General features: G+C 37.1%; 1 protein-coding gene across 6 annotated transcripts in view; it reads left to right on the top strand.

Moving 5' to 3' along the window:
• LOC124615394 (2',5'-phosphodiesterase 12-like) overlaps nt 1–15,265 on the top strand; it is a 166,221-nt gene extending 150,956 nt beyond the window's left edge. For 5 of the 6 annotated variants that reach the window (XR_006979786.1, XM_047143224.1, XM_047143223.1 and 2 more), the window contains 2 exons: nt 5,547–5,676; nt 14,301–15,265. Coding sequence is in view for 4 of the 6 variants with exons in the window: in XM_047143224.1 (XP_046999180.1) it covers nt 5,547–5,654 (108 nt within the window). In the remaining 2 variants the exon portion in view is untranslated. Of the gene's footprint in view, nt 1–5,530; nt 5,677–14,300 lie in introns of all 6 variants that reach the window. The other variant, XR_006979785.1, reaches the window with a different exon arrangement.
• Nucleotides 15,266–15,520: the final 255 nt, after the last annotated feature.

Raw genomic sequence — 15,520 nt, 5'->3', positions numbered from 1 at the left:
CACAGGCACTTCCCTCATGGAATTTTTGATCTCAAAAGGCATTCCTGTTGTTCTGCAGCCCCCCTATTCACTTGATAGAAGTCCTTGTGACTTTTTTCTTTTCTTGAAATTGAAAAATGTCTTAAAAGGACATCATTTTGGCACTCTGGAGAACATTCAAAAGAATGTGACTGACATGTTAAAAGGCCCTACAAGTTGAAGCCATTCAATGCTTCTACAGTGACTGGGAACAATGACTCTGCTGGTGTATAGTTGCTGAAGGGAACTGTTATGAAGGAGACTGTGTTGTTGTTTGAAAAAAATAAAGACTCTGGTAGACAAAAAATCGTTCTCATTACTTTACTCATACATCTTGTATATATAACCTCAAAAATTTCTGAGAATGCTGACAGTGAAGTGGTGGTTTAGTAGTATCCTTAGAACTTACAGGTTGTGTATTTTGGAGCTTTCTGAACATAAATTATATTTTGCCATCCGAAAGAAGTTATTAAGAGAGTCCTAACCTTTTCTGCCTCTTCTGCTATGTTCCTAACTTCTATCTAGTTGCAAAATTTTTAAGTGCAAATATCTTGTTGTTCTCATGACTTTAATTATAATTGTACAGTAAAACTCATAAAGTAATTTTTGTTAGATCATTCCAGAAGAAGGAATTAATTTTCTATTCCGTCACCAAATGTAATTTTTGCCAAATCATGCATTAGAGAGATCACAAAATTCATTATGTCACTGAAAAGCAGTAACTCCTTTGGCTGTGATAACATTTTCACCAAAGTACTACATTCTTGTGCCGAGTTAATAGTGCTTCCATTGAGATACCTAGTTGTAATCAGTTTCATGAAATACAGATGCATGCAAAAGTAATGCCCATTTATGCAAATGGAGACAAGCAAGAAATCTCTAATTATAAACCCATCTGCTCCCCCCCCCCCTTTTTTTTTTTTTTTTTTTTTTTTTTTTAAAAAAATGAGGGGATGGGGGTTGGGGGGAAGTTAGCTTACAACAGAATATTGAAATATCTTTCCATTAATAATATTTAAACAGCAGCTCCATATGTCTTCCATAAAGCATCCTGTAATAAGAAAGTAATATAGGATTTTGTGAACTCGGTTCTGGTAAAACTAAACAAAAAAATTACTGTGCTATCTCTCTAAAGCCTTTGATTGTGTAGATCATAAACTTATGTTAGGGAACTCAAATGGTATGCTGTTAAGGGCATTCCCCTTGCTTGGATGGAGTCATATCTTTAAAAATTATGTAGCAAATTTGATCTGGGAAAACAAATATGGTATTCCATAATGTTCAGTCCTTGGCCTGCTCCTGTTCTTGGCTTTCATAAATGATTCACCTGGGACATTGGAGGATTCTTCAAAATCTGTGATGTTTACTGGTAATAATATACTGATAGACGGCCTAACACATCTCTACCAGACACAGGAAGGAGAATACTAGAATGGGCTTACAACTGGCTTATGGTCAACAACTTAACCCTTAATCTTACAAAGACACTTACAATGTAATCGCACAAGAGAATTACTTTTAGGTATTATAAGTAGAGATCAGTAGGCACATACTGGATGAGACTAAACATGTGAAGTTCTTAGACATTCAGATTGATAACTATTGTGGCACAAAACACAAATGAACATTGGATTTTGAATTGGTTTACTGAGTACCACACACAATGGCACAATGTACAGTAACATGGAACTACACACGGAGGTAATACAAAGTCTGTAGCATGACAAAGTGTCCAGATCTCGAAAGCTGCACATAGCTAACAGTTAACAGCATGGCTTGGACTGATCCTGTGAGGCTAACATTGTCCTACATATAGGTAGTTGTAGCTGGTATTGTAGATGCAGTGGAGGCTGATGGTGGAGCCCCTGGTGTTGGTCCCCACATTTGCAGCTACTGAGCCTTAGTTCAGCATATAAATAACTTACGCAGTGTGCTGAGTTTCTCAGGCACCTGGCACAGCATACAGATCTGCAGTCTGGTGCATGGCGAAAGGGTGTGGTAACTGCTGGTTTACCACAATAACAAACAGAGATGACATTAGCATGTGGGTAATTTAAGCAAAAGTTTGGTTCTGCCTGATTTGGACTTAGAAATCTCTCTCATTGTTTCAATCTGCAGATGGGATTGCTAGCACATTTTGTGTACTTTCACTCATGATTTTGCAATAATCTGGGGCAATACAGGAAACGACAAAAAAGTAAAAATTGATGACAGAACACCTTGCTGAAGTATCTTCAGAGATCTAAAGATTATTACACATACATGCCAGTATCTACACTCCCATATAGTGTTTGAGATTAATAATATGAGTGAATTTAGGATTAATAATGCAGTTCACAATCCAAACACTAGAAGTAAAAATAGTTTCCATAGAGGCAATGCATTCCCATCTAGAGGTGAAAATGGAATTTTCTATTATAATGCCAAAAGCTTTAACAGGTTACCAGCAGACTTCAGGCAGAAATTTGAGAATCCCCAGATATTCAAAAAGAAAATGAGTTCCTCATTAGCTGCTCCTTCCATAATTTATCAGAATATTTGGAACCTGACATGTGAATTTCATTACTCCAGTGTCTATATTTTACAATTATAGAACATAATCTCTGATCAGTACCTACATTCAGGAAAAATGCTAGTTCTGCCAGTTGACACACACAAAAGTACAGACACAATCCTATCTAGAGACATAATCCAAGCTTTAAGAATTAATAGTTCCTTCCCCAGGTCCCTCTCATCCTGGAATCTAGGTGACCTGTCTTTTCTTTGTAACCTTCTTCCTCATGTTGAGATTTATGGAACATAGTGTGTGAATGAGTCAGGTAGCTTAAATAAAAAATTTTCTTACATGTTTCTTTTAGTCTTAATTTTATGAGAACACCAACTTTCCCACAAATTTATTTTTCTCTCACTGTTTGGACCATTGTTGAAACTACATTTACTGGAGATTTCTCTGTCTCCAGTACTCCTTTATGAGTTTGTTGGCCTGCTTCCTTTATTCTTGTGTCCCAGCTTATTACATTATTTAGCTTGAAATCCTTCTAAATTTTGTTTTCAGTTCCTAAATGAACATCTTTGTAACATTTGGGAGTCAGGGTTGGTAGATTTTTCTTGATCTTTCTAGACCTTCTTTAATCTTTAGTCATCTCATTCTTTTTTGAAAGAAGTTGAATAACTGGTTTTTTGTTCATTCTGTGTTGGTGGTGGAGAAATATCTGCCTCTTTGTCCCCATGAACTCCAGCAAAATTCTCTTCACATTCTTCAAGACTTATCTTTTTCAAAGTTTTCATCTATCTTCATTACTGACTGCACTTGCAATGATTTTCCTTACAGTTATTTTCCTCTAGGTGTAGTATTTTCAAACAACAGTTCATGAAAAGGCATTCACGGACATAGAAGCAGCACTCTTGTTTTGACCCTAGTGTTGCAGTGTCTTATTTGAGCATTCCAGATCATGTGCTTCTTACTGTGGATTTTTTTTGTCAATCCCTGTATATATACATATATTTTTCATTTTTAAGAACCACCAGCAATACCCCAACTTCAACAGCAGCCACCTATTACATACCAAGAAATCCATTCCGTACAACCTAGCCACCCATGGCCATTGCATTTGTAGTTACAAGCAGTCCCTCTAAAAATAACCAAGGGTCTCACTGAGGCCTTCCAAACCATAATTACCCTCCCAACCTTATACAGGAACAGATCTCCCATACCTTATCTCTCCAGTGACACACAACTTCCCAAAGTTAGCTGTCCAGCCACAGAGGAACATTTCCCTCATGACCCAGTATCGGAGCAACTGAATCACATTCCCTGCTAGGTTTCTGACTACCTCTCATCGTGCCCTGAAATAGGAATGTCCTGTCCTCTATCTTTCCCACCCCTCCCACAGTGGTATTCGACTGCCCACTGAACCTACACAATTTCCTCGTCCAATCCTGCCCAACGCCTACTCCTAACCCCTCGCCTCATGGCTTATATCCCTGTAATATGCAAGACCTGTCCCAGACATCTAAGACCATGAAGCAGCAGGACTGCCCAGTTGCTGAGCACACTGCCCAACACAACATTCTTCATTTTGGTGACTGCTTCACAGCCTGTGCCATCTGGTTTCTTCTTGACAATACCAGATTTTCTGAATTGCAAAGGTGGGAACCCTCCCTGCGATATATCCTATGTTCTTGTAACCCTCCTGGCCCTAACCTACCTCATCCCTGCAGTATGCAACCACAAACAGTACTGTACTCTTTCCTGCTATTACTCCCCCTCACTGCCCTAGCCTCCTCCTTATCCCCACCACCCAGATTGCTTTTCCCATCATGTGCAGTTGCTCACAGTCTGGCCATGACAGTCAGAGGTAGTGGTCATATGTGTGTGTGTGTGTGTGTGTGTGTGTGTGTGTGTGTGTGTGTGTGCGCGCGCGCGCGCGCGTTTGTGTGTGTGTATTCTGCCTTTTTCAGGAGAAGGCTTTTTGCCGAAAAGCTTACTTGTTTAACGTCTCTTTTTTGTGTGACTCAACATCTCCACTATATGGTGAGCAGCAGTCTATCCTTTACATAATATTTAACAATGTAGAAAGGATAGACTGCTACTCACCACACAGAAGAGGCGCTGAATCACAAACAGGCAGAGTGATTTATTTATTATAAACATTTTAGGACGAAGCCCTTCTTCAAAAGGACATGTGTGTGAGTTATTCTCGTGTGAAAGTGTAAGAATTTTGTACTTCTGAAGAAGGACTTTGTCAAGAAGCCAAAATATTTCTAGGATTCTTTTGCATTGTGCCTGTCTGCAACTCAGTACCTCCCCCTATGTGGTGAGTAACAATCTATCCTTTCCATATTGTTGTTATTCCATCCTGGACTTTTCATTGTTTGATTTCATCTTGAGATTCATTCTCCAAGAGCAGCTTATTATAATCCATTTCTTTTAATGTTCCCCAAAAAGGTACTTAAACTTCTTGACATTTTCATATATCCTGTCTCCATTTCAAGGAATTTTGCTCAGTTTTATCAAGAATTTCATCTCTTATACCAATGTTATGACCTTTGGTTGGCTTTCTGGAGGTTGATGGTCCTCTGGGCCTTCTTCAGCAAAAGCAGGCAATTTAATTAGAAAGTTGGCTTTATTCTTTTGTCATCAAACCATGAGTTCCAAATTCTTGTAACCCTTTTTTTGGCACAGTTGATCAAGAGTTTTGGTTTTGACCATATTGTTTCTTTACAAAATGTTGCATATTATGATATCATTCATATGTATTCTCTCTCATTTTGTTGCTGTTTTCTCTTAAATGCTATTTTTTAAATTGTATTAAATTAAAAGTATAAATTACAAATGTTGTATAAAATATTACAATTTTTTCTTCTTTTTTAGCTGGCCTTGCTTATCAGACTGATCCTACCCTTCACTGTTCATGTATTTTCCCTTACAAAAGTCATTATGTTTTATTTTAAACCAGTCTTACATGTACAGCTAGTTTCATCAGAGCTGAATACAGAATGTGTTATGTAGTCCTCTTTGTTTGTAGATTGTGCCTTTACCTCATGAAGAAGAAGTCAAGGAACATGAAGCAATACCAAGTGTAGTTTTTCCATCTGATCATTTAGCATTAATAGCTGATATCTGCTGGATTTGAAATGTTCTTTATCATGTTTACAGTAAGTAATATTATTATATTTTATATGTGATTAGTACTGTATTATTTGTGGTTCTGAAAAGGAAGTATCTAGTGAGAATGTAATCTTATGCTACATTCTTAAAATTAGTACCCATATCCTCTTTTTGCTGCAAATCCTTATTACTTTCATGGGCTATTCCAGTTTCAGTGATCGTATATTCACTGTAAATTGCAGTTTGTACCCAAAACAACTTCTTGTTGTTATTACGTACAAGCAGGTACTGTTTTTTTAATACTGTTGTTGCTCTGTCACTGACTACTGCTGTACCCTGAGACACATTTAATCTTTGTACCTACTGCTGCTACTGTCTGTTGCTGGAAGTGTTGGACTGCATTGTGTGTCTGGGACATCATTTCTTTTGTTTCTGCTGAATGCATATATGTGTGTGTTGTTATCCTTTTGTAGAGGATTTGTGTGAACTTCACAGTATCCTTGCTGCTAATTTGGATACATTTCGGTACTTTGAACACTTTTTCCCATTGACTTGGAGTCATTTTCCTGTGTGGTCTGCCATTATGGTTTTGGGGTTTATGGAGTACTGACCTTATATAACAGTTTGTTTCAGTTTCAGTACTCTGACTTGATTCGTAATAAAATGGTGTATATATCCTGTAGTCCCAAAACAAGTATATACTCGTTCCGCACCTGTAAATAGTATGATGGTAAGCAGCGTTAGTCTTGTATGCTTAAATACTAGTTCTAAATGACAAAAACAATTATTGACAAAATTATTTAATTGGGTAGATAAAAAAAATCCACTGACCAAGTGGCGGCAGAGTACACACATAAAAGCTGGTTGTAATTGGCAAGCTTTCGGAGCCAGTGGCTCCTTCTTCAGGCAGAAGGGTTGAAGGGGAAGGAAGAAGGGTGAAGGAAAAGGACTGTAGAGGTCTAGGAAAAAGGATAGATTTCAGGACAGTTAGCCAGAACCATGGGTCAGGGGAGACTTACTATACCATAAGAAGGAAAGATTGATTGTTGGGCACTGGATCAGAAGAGATGTGAAAACCTGAGAGCTTGAAGGTGAAAGACAGGGTAATATGCAGACAGAGATTACTGCTTAAACATCATGAATGAGTTAAAAAGAGTGAAAAGCTAAGTGCATTGTATGTAACAGAGGTGGGAAGGGGTGGTGAAAAATAGACAGGAAAGACAATGAAAGATGCAGAAAACTAAAATGTAGTGAAGTAAAGATTAGTTACAGTGAAGAACTGCTGAGACGGAAGAAATTAATGTAAATTAAGGCCAGGTGGGTGGCAAGAACCAAGGACTTGTTGTAGGGCTAGTTCCCAACTACGGAGTTTCTCAAAACTAGTATCTGGGGGAAGAATCCAGATGGCGCATGTGGTAAAACAGGTGCCGAGGACACGAATGTCATGTTGTTCAGCATCCTCTGCAACAGGATATTGTGAGTTGCCAGTAAACACCCTCTGCCTATGCCCATTCATCCTAATTGATAATTTGGCAGTAGGCATGCCGATGTTGATGGCCAAACAGTGTTTACATAACCGCAATGTCTCAAAAGAGGGGGGACAGCATGCCACACTGCCTCCTCATCACTTCTACCCCTACACGACCATGCCTGCCCACTGCATGCTGCAGCAGCCGCCATCGTGGAGCGATGAAATGGGCGTCAGTGCCATCATTGGTGTTTTCTGTGACTAGTAATCTCTGTGCCTTGTGAGATCAGTGCTTTTTTTTTTCACAGTACCAGCTCTTTTTAATTTGGTACCAGTGCTTTTTTTCGTACCCATCATTTTTTCGGTACCCTGCATTTTTTTTTTTTTTTGTGCTGAATTTTTTCTGTACCCTTCAATTTTTATTTGCCATGTGTTTTTCCATGCCTAGTGTTTTATGTCTGTATATATGTATGAGGTTCTCCCATCCCTAGAAGGGAGGAGTGATGTCACTCATGAAGCATTCAAATTCAGGCAGAGATCGGTCATCCATACATTCCACAGGGATGCTTATAAAGGCCACCTGGGTTGGCCCCCTGGTGCCCTACCAAAGAAACAGCATTATTTAAGCAATTATAAATGAGTGCTTAGCCTGTTCTGTAACCTGTATTATTCTTGTCCATTCACTGTGTTCAGTGCCACACACAACGTATACTTCACTGTATCTTACATTGGCTCTAGAAAGTAATATGTACCATAAATCAGAAACCCAAGTCTATTTTTTTTACAGTTTATTGCATTAGTGGGTCTCATTTCAAAAGAGGTTTTGCTGTCCTGATCATGTGATTGTGGAATTACTTCAGAGACTTTTTCCTCTAAAGCTGCACATTTTTGCTAAGGGTTATGTTTATTTCATTAATGAATCAATAATCCATGGCAGTAGGAGTTCATATATGTCTGCAAGTGCTGGTTTTCATATATAAGTAATGTTTTTTGATCAAACAAATTGTTGCTACTGGAGGAATTTGTTACACTGTTACTGTAGGGATGCTGTCCTGAAAATGATCTGTAAAGGTTATTTGCTTAAGTGAACATTGACTTAGAGATGAAAATATAAATTTATTGAACAAACTTCCAGATTATGAAGTAGCAGCTAGCTTCTGTAGAGACAGTGGGTATGGTGGTTCATGTATTCTGGTTCATTCATCAGTAAAATACCAAATTAAGCAAAATTTCAATAATTTAATTGAAGAATGCACATTTGAGAGTTGCTGCATAGAACTTAAGGACTATAACATGCTTATATTCAGCATATATCATACCCCTGTTACTCAATCTCCTGCAATTTTCTGGTCAAACTTGAAAATTTACTCCACCTACCCAAAACTGAAAAGGTATGTAAAAAAAAAAGTTGTTTGATCTGATTTTAATATATATGTGAGAAAAAATGACAAATTTGCCTGTAAGATGAAGGAGCTCATGTCCACACATGGTTTTATTCTAAATTTTGTAGAACTGACAAGGGTAACTGCTTCATCGGTATCCTGCATAGATAGCAGTGCTAGTAGCTTAACAACACATGTGAAACAACACGTGTCATATATTAGCTATTATGGAGACACTGTCTGGCATTCTACATCGGCATGACTACCACCAAATTATCAATTAGGATGAATGGGCATAGGCAGGGGGTGTATACTGGCAGCTCGTGATATCCTGTTGCAGAGCACGCTCTACAACATGACATTTGTGACCTCAGCACTTATTTCACCACAAGCGCCATCTGGATTTTTCCCCCAGACATGAGTTTCTCAAAACTCCACAGGTGGGAACTTACCTCACAACAAGTCCTAGGTTCTCGCAACCCCCCTGATCTAAATTTAGGTTGATTTCTTCTGTCTCAGCATTTCCTCACCGTAACTACTCTTTGCTTCACTCCGTTTTAGTTTTCTACATCTTTCATTGTCTTTCCTGTCTATTTTTCACCATCCCCTTCCCATCTCTGTTGCATACAATGCACTTTTCACTCTTATTAACTTATTCATGATGTTTAAACCGTAATCTCTGTCTGCATATTACCCTGTCTTCCACCTTTAACACTAGAACAGGGGAAGGAGTAAAAATGACCCCTGTCATACATTTTTTGTTCATTGTCCTATCCAGTTTATTTACTTCTTTAATGAAATTATATGACTTTTTCTAATTTTTTCTCCTCTTTCTGAAGATATTTTAGTATTTACAATATATTTTAATTTTCATCGCCATTTTATTCAGTATACCTGCAATGGCGGAAGGTGTCAATTTGACCCCACTGTAATTTTTCTTCTGAATATAAGTAAATTATCCAACGATACAATCGCAACAGTGAGAAATAATGCAGAGCAGTTGCTCCTCATTGTTGCAAGTTGGCTCGTGCACATTCTAGTCCACCACAGCTTATGTTGTGTCACTTGGGCAGTTTCTGTCTGTGAAACACATTTTCGAACACATGTTGCTAGCATGGACTTTCTGATGAAGAAGTGTTACATCTCTTAGAGAATACCAAAGTTGCATTGGAAATTGATGTCACTGATGAAGATGATGATTATGTACCTGACACAAGTTCAGATGAAGACACTGTGAATGAGGGACGGTTAGTGGAAGAGGATTCCGTTGCTGATATTTGTCAAATCATCACCTCTTTCACCACAGCAGGTACAATTGGAAGTGTTTACAATGATGATTGCAAGGGATGAAACCATGTGGGAGATTGGAAATTATTCATCTTCTGTAAGGCAATCAGCTGTGAATTTTCTGAAGGAGAGAGGAGGTCCCATGGCTTATGCTTGCCAACGAGTAGACAGCTCTGTCATCAGTGCCTTCCGTCTTATTTATGATGAAGCAGTGCTACGTCTCGTGAAGAAATGCATAGAAACAAATACTCAAAAAGTATGAAAAAACAACAACTGGACTGTGTCACTTGAGGAACTGGAGAAGCTGATAGCCATAATTTATGTTTGGGGTGTATTGTGCACTAAAGGTATGTCTGTGGATGATCTCTGGTCACACTCTTGGGGGCCTGCTTTCATCAAGGACAGATTTCAGGAGCTTCTCAGATTTCTTCATTCTGATGAAAAATCAAACCATGCTGAACACCTGGCAGCCAAAAAATTTGCTCTTGTATCAGAAATTTGGGGAAAGTTCATTGAAAACAGTATTTGCACTTACCACCTTGGAGAAAATATAACCATTGATGAGCAACTGTTACCAAGCAATGCAAGATGCAGGTTTACTCAATTCATGTCCAGCAAACCAGACAAATATGATCTCAAATTCTGGTTGACTGTTGATGTAACGATGAATTATGTATGTAATGCTTTCCCATACCTCAGCAAAGAGGACACACATAGAAAGAAACAACCACTTGGAGAATACATCATTCTGCGTCTCATGGAACCATTTGTAAATCAAGGAAGAAATGTGACCATAGACAGCTTCTTTACATCTCATCAACTTGCTAAAAAACTCAAAGAAAAGAAAACTTGATTAGTTGGTGCAATGAACACCGTGAAATCCCCGATGAAGTAGGGAAGCAAAATGCTGAAGTCCACTCCACCACAGTACCGCACAATAGTGGCAACACAGACTGCACCTTGGCTGTGTAGCAAGGGAAGAAGAATAAAAATATCATTCTTCTGAGTATGCTGCATGCTGAAATAGCAGTAAGCAAGGAAGGAAAGAAAAAACATGAAACCATAACGTTCTACAGTGCAACAAAGTGTGGGGTGGACGTGGTTGATCAAATTACCTGTAAACATACTACGAAGGTTGCATGTAGGAGATGGCCAATGCATGTCTTCTACAACATACTGGACATGGTGGCAATAAATGCATGGGTCATCTATAACATAGTAACAAACAAGAAAATGGAAAGGAAGAAATTCATACTTCAACTGGCAAATGAACTCAAGGGAACGAAAGAGCAAGAACATCAGGCAAAGGAAGAGGATATGGGAGTGAAATCACTTAAAAAGCAGAGGAAGTGCCAAATCAGCCTCTGCAAAGGCAACAAGACCAGCAAAAACTGTGTAAAGTGTCACAAAGCCATGTGTGGAAAGTGTGCAGATAAAATGGAAATCACATGTGCTAAGTGCATCATTTGAGTGAAAAGTAACACAGAGCTGTTTGTAAAACACGTGTGAGAGTAAAATGAACTGAATATACTAAATGTGTCTAGAAGGTTGTATGAATAGTTAATAAATTAAAATCTATAGTTAAGAAACTTGTTAGCAGTAGCAACAATAAATTTGTATGATTATTGTTGTTCAAATAAATTAGTAATTATTATTTGTAATTGTAAAGAATTGTTGTGATTACTAGAAATAAAATATAGATTAAGATAGATTAAGTACTTGTTTAAGTCAAATATGAAAATATTTTATGTGGGGTCAAAATGACCCCTTTCCGCCATTTTAGGAATGTCAGAAACTCCGCCGTTCTAGTGTTAAGCTCTCAGGTTTTCAAATCTCATCCAATGCAGACCCCCAGCAAACTGTCTTTCCTTCTCATCCTGCATGGTAAGTCTCCCCAACCCATGGTTCTGGATGACTTTCACAAAATCTACCCCTTTTCCTAGAAGTCTACAGTCCTTTTCTTTTCCTTCACCTTTTTTCCTTCCTCTTCAACCCTTCTGGCTCTGAAAGCTTGCCATTTACAACCGTCTTTTATGTGTGTACTCTGCCGCTGCTTGGTGAGTAGATTTTATCATCTATCCAATTAAATAAATACTAGTTCTTTCTCATATAGCATACTAATGTAGTTCCCATTGCAATTTTTGTAGTGCAATGTCAGATTTTGCTATAACAGTGAAGATTTTACCATATGGTTCACAATGAAATTGAATATTCAGAAAATATGCCATTTGCATTGTAACTACTGATCATCCTCTAGTACTCCACTGCTTGCTGAAAACTATCCTGACTGTATAACAATTAATAACAAATTCTTCATTCCTTATCCCCCATATTCAGCGTAGATTGATGCATAACCCAGTAAGATATACAGAAACAATGAAAAACACTATATGTTGTCTAAGCCTGCATGAACATTCAGTTTATCTTGACCATTATGGATGTGTTTAAATACTATAGGTGTGATTACATTAAAGATAAGTCTGGATGAAACTGCAGCCAATCAACATTTGGTTGGTTCTTGACTCTGCTCCATCATCACAAGCTTTTGTAAATCATATTTCTGTAACAACGTTATGTGTGGTGTAAGCTCAAAGTCCACATTACAGTTTTATGTTTCGATATCATTGTTTTATGTCAACAACTGAAAAGGGAGCAACACACTTATTGATGTGTTTTATTATTTCACTGAACATAAAACATAAATAATAAGAAGATAAGAGTCACTGCTTGACAGGCTGAATGTGTTTTGGTACAGCTGAATTTTCAAGGGATATGGCTCCCGGATACCATACATTAACTGGTAACTGACATACAGAGATTTGAAACTAGTTACTGTATAAACAATTATTTCAATCAATGAAAAACATGAGGGTTTATTAAATCTTCAAGAATAATCTGTAATGGAAATGTCATTAACTTTTTAGATTATAAAAAAACCTACATATAATTTTAATAGTATTTAAATTTGCCTTGCATGATGGCTACCAACCAATCAAAACTATTAAGCGTATAATTTTTCCTAGATTTGGCAACAGTGCTAGATGGGGCAGTATTGATAAATAATAACTGCCAGGGATAAAAAAAATTACAGCAGCCAGAAAGAGTGCTCCAAATAAATCCAGACTTGGAGAATGCATAGAACTGTATATCAGAAATAATTGATTATGCAACAGACATATGCTATACATGTAGATCCTTCTCTTATGTGGCTAGACATCAGTGTTTCACTAAATCCAGGTAGTGAAGCAGAAGTGCCAGTATACCTTTCTGAAGTAAGAAGCATGATTTCTACAAGTGAATGGATTTGATTGAGACAAAATGACCAGTCTCCTTAAAATGTGTTTTGGTATTGTTATATCTTGACTTTATCATCTTGTCCACAATGGATTTATGGTATTATCGACTGTTGTCTCAAGGCTGGAGCTTGTGGCTGAACATCTCATGCATGCTTTTGTCAGCTTCAGTTGTACAGAAGACTACTGTGGGAAAACATCATTGCCTAACTGAATTAAAAAAGGTACTGTTTGTAGATAAGCCCCCTTTATAATGTCCTACAATGAAGGTTGCATAAGCATTGGATACTACATTGGTGACCACAACCTGCAGGCCTGCATTGTTGTGTAGGGTGATACATGTCAGATATGACAATTTTGGGTGTCACTGACTACTATATGTCATCTCAGTTCCTACATATCGAGAGCAACCTAAAGAGTAGTTAGCTCATTTCGGTAATTTTATTGCCCAAGTTACTTCCTCTACTTCATCAACTTCATATGCCATATTCCAACAGGGTAACATCCAGCCAGTGTGTAGTGAGGAAAGCATAAATATTTTTCAAAGTATGATGGTCCCATTGCCTTTCCTAGACTGCTAGTTTGCCTCATGTGTCACCTATTGAATATCATACCTCAGACGTAGTTTGCCAGGAACAACTTTTTAGGCCACTGTCGTCCAGCAACTAGTGCTGATGCTTTGTGGAAACATTCACAAACTATGTTGATGGAAATTACTGAAGAATGTACCAAGACAATCTGTAATACAATGCCATGATGTGGGGAGACTAAGTTTAGCATATAGGATCTTCTCACTATACTAATATGTCACTGTCAGATATTGTGTGCAGTTCTGTAATCATGAGTATAGTTTAGTGTTCTGAACATGTAGTATAAAATCTATCAAAAAAATCATGTGCATCCTTCTTTTCATAACTGTTGGTGTATTACTGTAATTGGAAGAACTAGACAGAAAATAAATGATGATTTTAGTGGACAAACTGCCACTTACCTTGAAGATGAAGTGATGTCCAGCAGACTCACAGATAAAAATTAGCTCATAATTACTGGCCTTTTGAATTTTTGTATTTCTTGTGCCTAGCAGGATGAAGAGGGATGTTCATTTTTCCAGATTTCCTTTATTCAGTCTTAACATTTTGTGTCTGCCATACAAAAACACCATTTTGTGATAATTTTGTTAATTTGTTTACACTCACCTCTGTAGAGAATTAAGAGACTTATATGATGTTTCTTTTTGGCAGCTGATGGTAGTTCCACCTTCAGAATTTGGATCCAAAGACTGATCAACAACAATAAAGCTCACTTGTTGTACCTGTATCAACAAAACCAAAGGAACACTCGGTATTAAGACAATTTTTGCAATTTAAAAAATAATAATCATATGTTGTTCTTACTATGTATTTTTGTTGCAAATGGAAATTTATTTTATTTTATATTATTTTTAAGATATAATGTGTAGTGCTTTCCTTGTACTAGAGAATCATATTAACAGGCAGGTACCAAATGCCTGGCTGGTATGATACTGAGGTAGATGAATGTTAGATTAGAAAGGTTGTTCACATTGTTTTGATAAAGAAAAGTATCTGCCATAAATACTAGCATTCCCTAAAGATACGCAACAGACACAAACATGAACAAAATGTGAAACAAACAGAAGTTTCATCTGACAAAGAATTGGAGAGAACAGTTCTGTTCAAGAGGATGAAAAGTAACCCAGTATAAGAGAGAAATTTATCCTTAATTTACGATTTTGGGTATTACTAACATTTAATATTTGATATTTCCTTTGTCGTGGAAAGGTTCACACTCACTGTAAAGATAGTGATTTTATACCATTGTCTTTCCTGCTGGATGCAGAAATATTTGCAAAAACTAACAATTTAATCACATTTCGGTCATTTGTGTCTGCTGTACACCAGGTTTTTAAAACCTTTACTACATTGTTCAGATGGCATGTAATTTTTAAACTGAGTAATAATTGGACTGTTTTAGTTCTGTTTACTTTTTTATCGGCTCCATTTTTATCTCATAACAACTTTAAAATTGTGTATTTGTCTAAATGTTTTTATGACTGTATATTACATAAAATACTTTGAAATTACATTCATACATACAACTGGCACTCTACAATTCCCAGTGTAAAACCATGGTGTCTAAAGTCAGACCAAACAAGCTGTATTTTAAATAAATTTTATTTCATTCAGTAGCATAATTGCCTTTATTTTATTATTTTGTGTTGGAACTACTTATTTATGAGATAACAAATAATATATCGAATGTGATGAACTTGGATATTTATTTAATGCACAGTTATACACACAACATAATGGGGAGAATGGATACGTACAATAACAATAAAAAGATACTGAACCGCAAAGAAAATACACAGAGCAAAAAGTTGTGACAACCAAAGAAAATAAATCACTGAGATTCTAACAGAAATATAACAAATAAATTTGTC

Source organism: Schistocerca americana, chromosome 5, assembly GCF_021461395.2.
Source record: "Schistocerca americana isolate TAMUIC-IGC-003095 chromosome 5, iqSchAmer2.1, whole genome shotgun sequence".
NCBI lineage: Eukaryota > Metazoa > Arthropoda > Insecta > Orthoptera > Acrididae > Schistocerca > Schistocerca americana.
The sequence above is the reverse complement of the archived record's forward strand: the minus strand, read 5'-3'. Positions and strand labels throughout refer to the sequence as shown.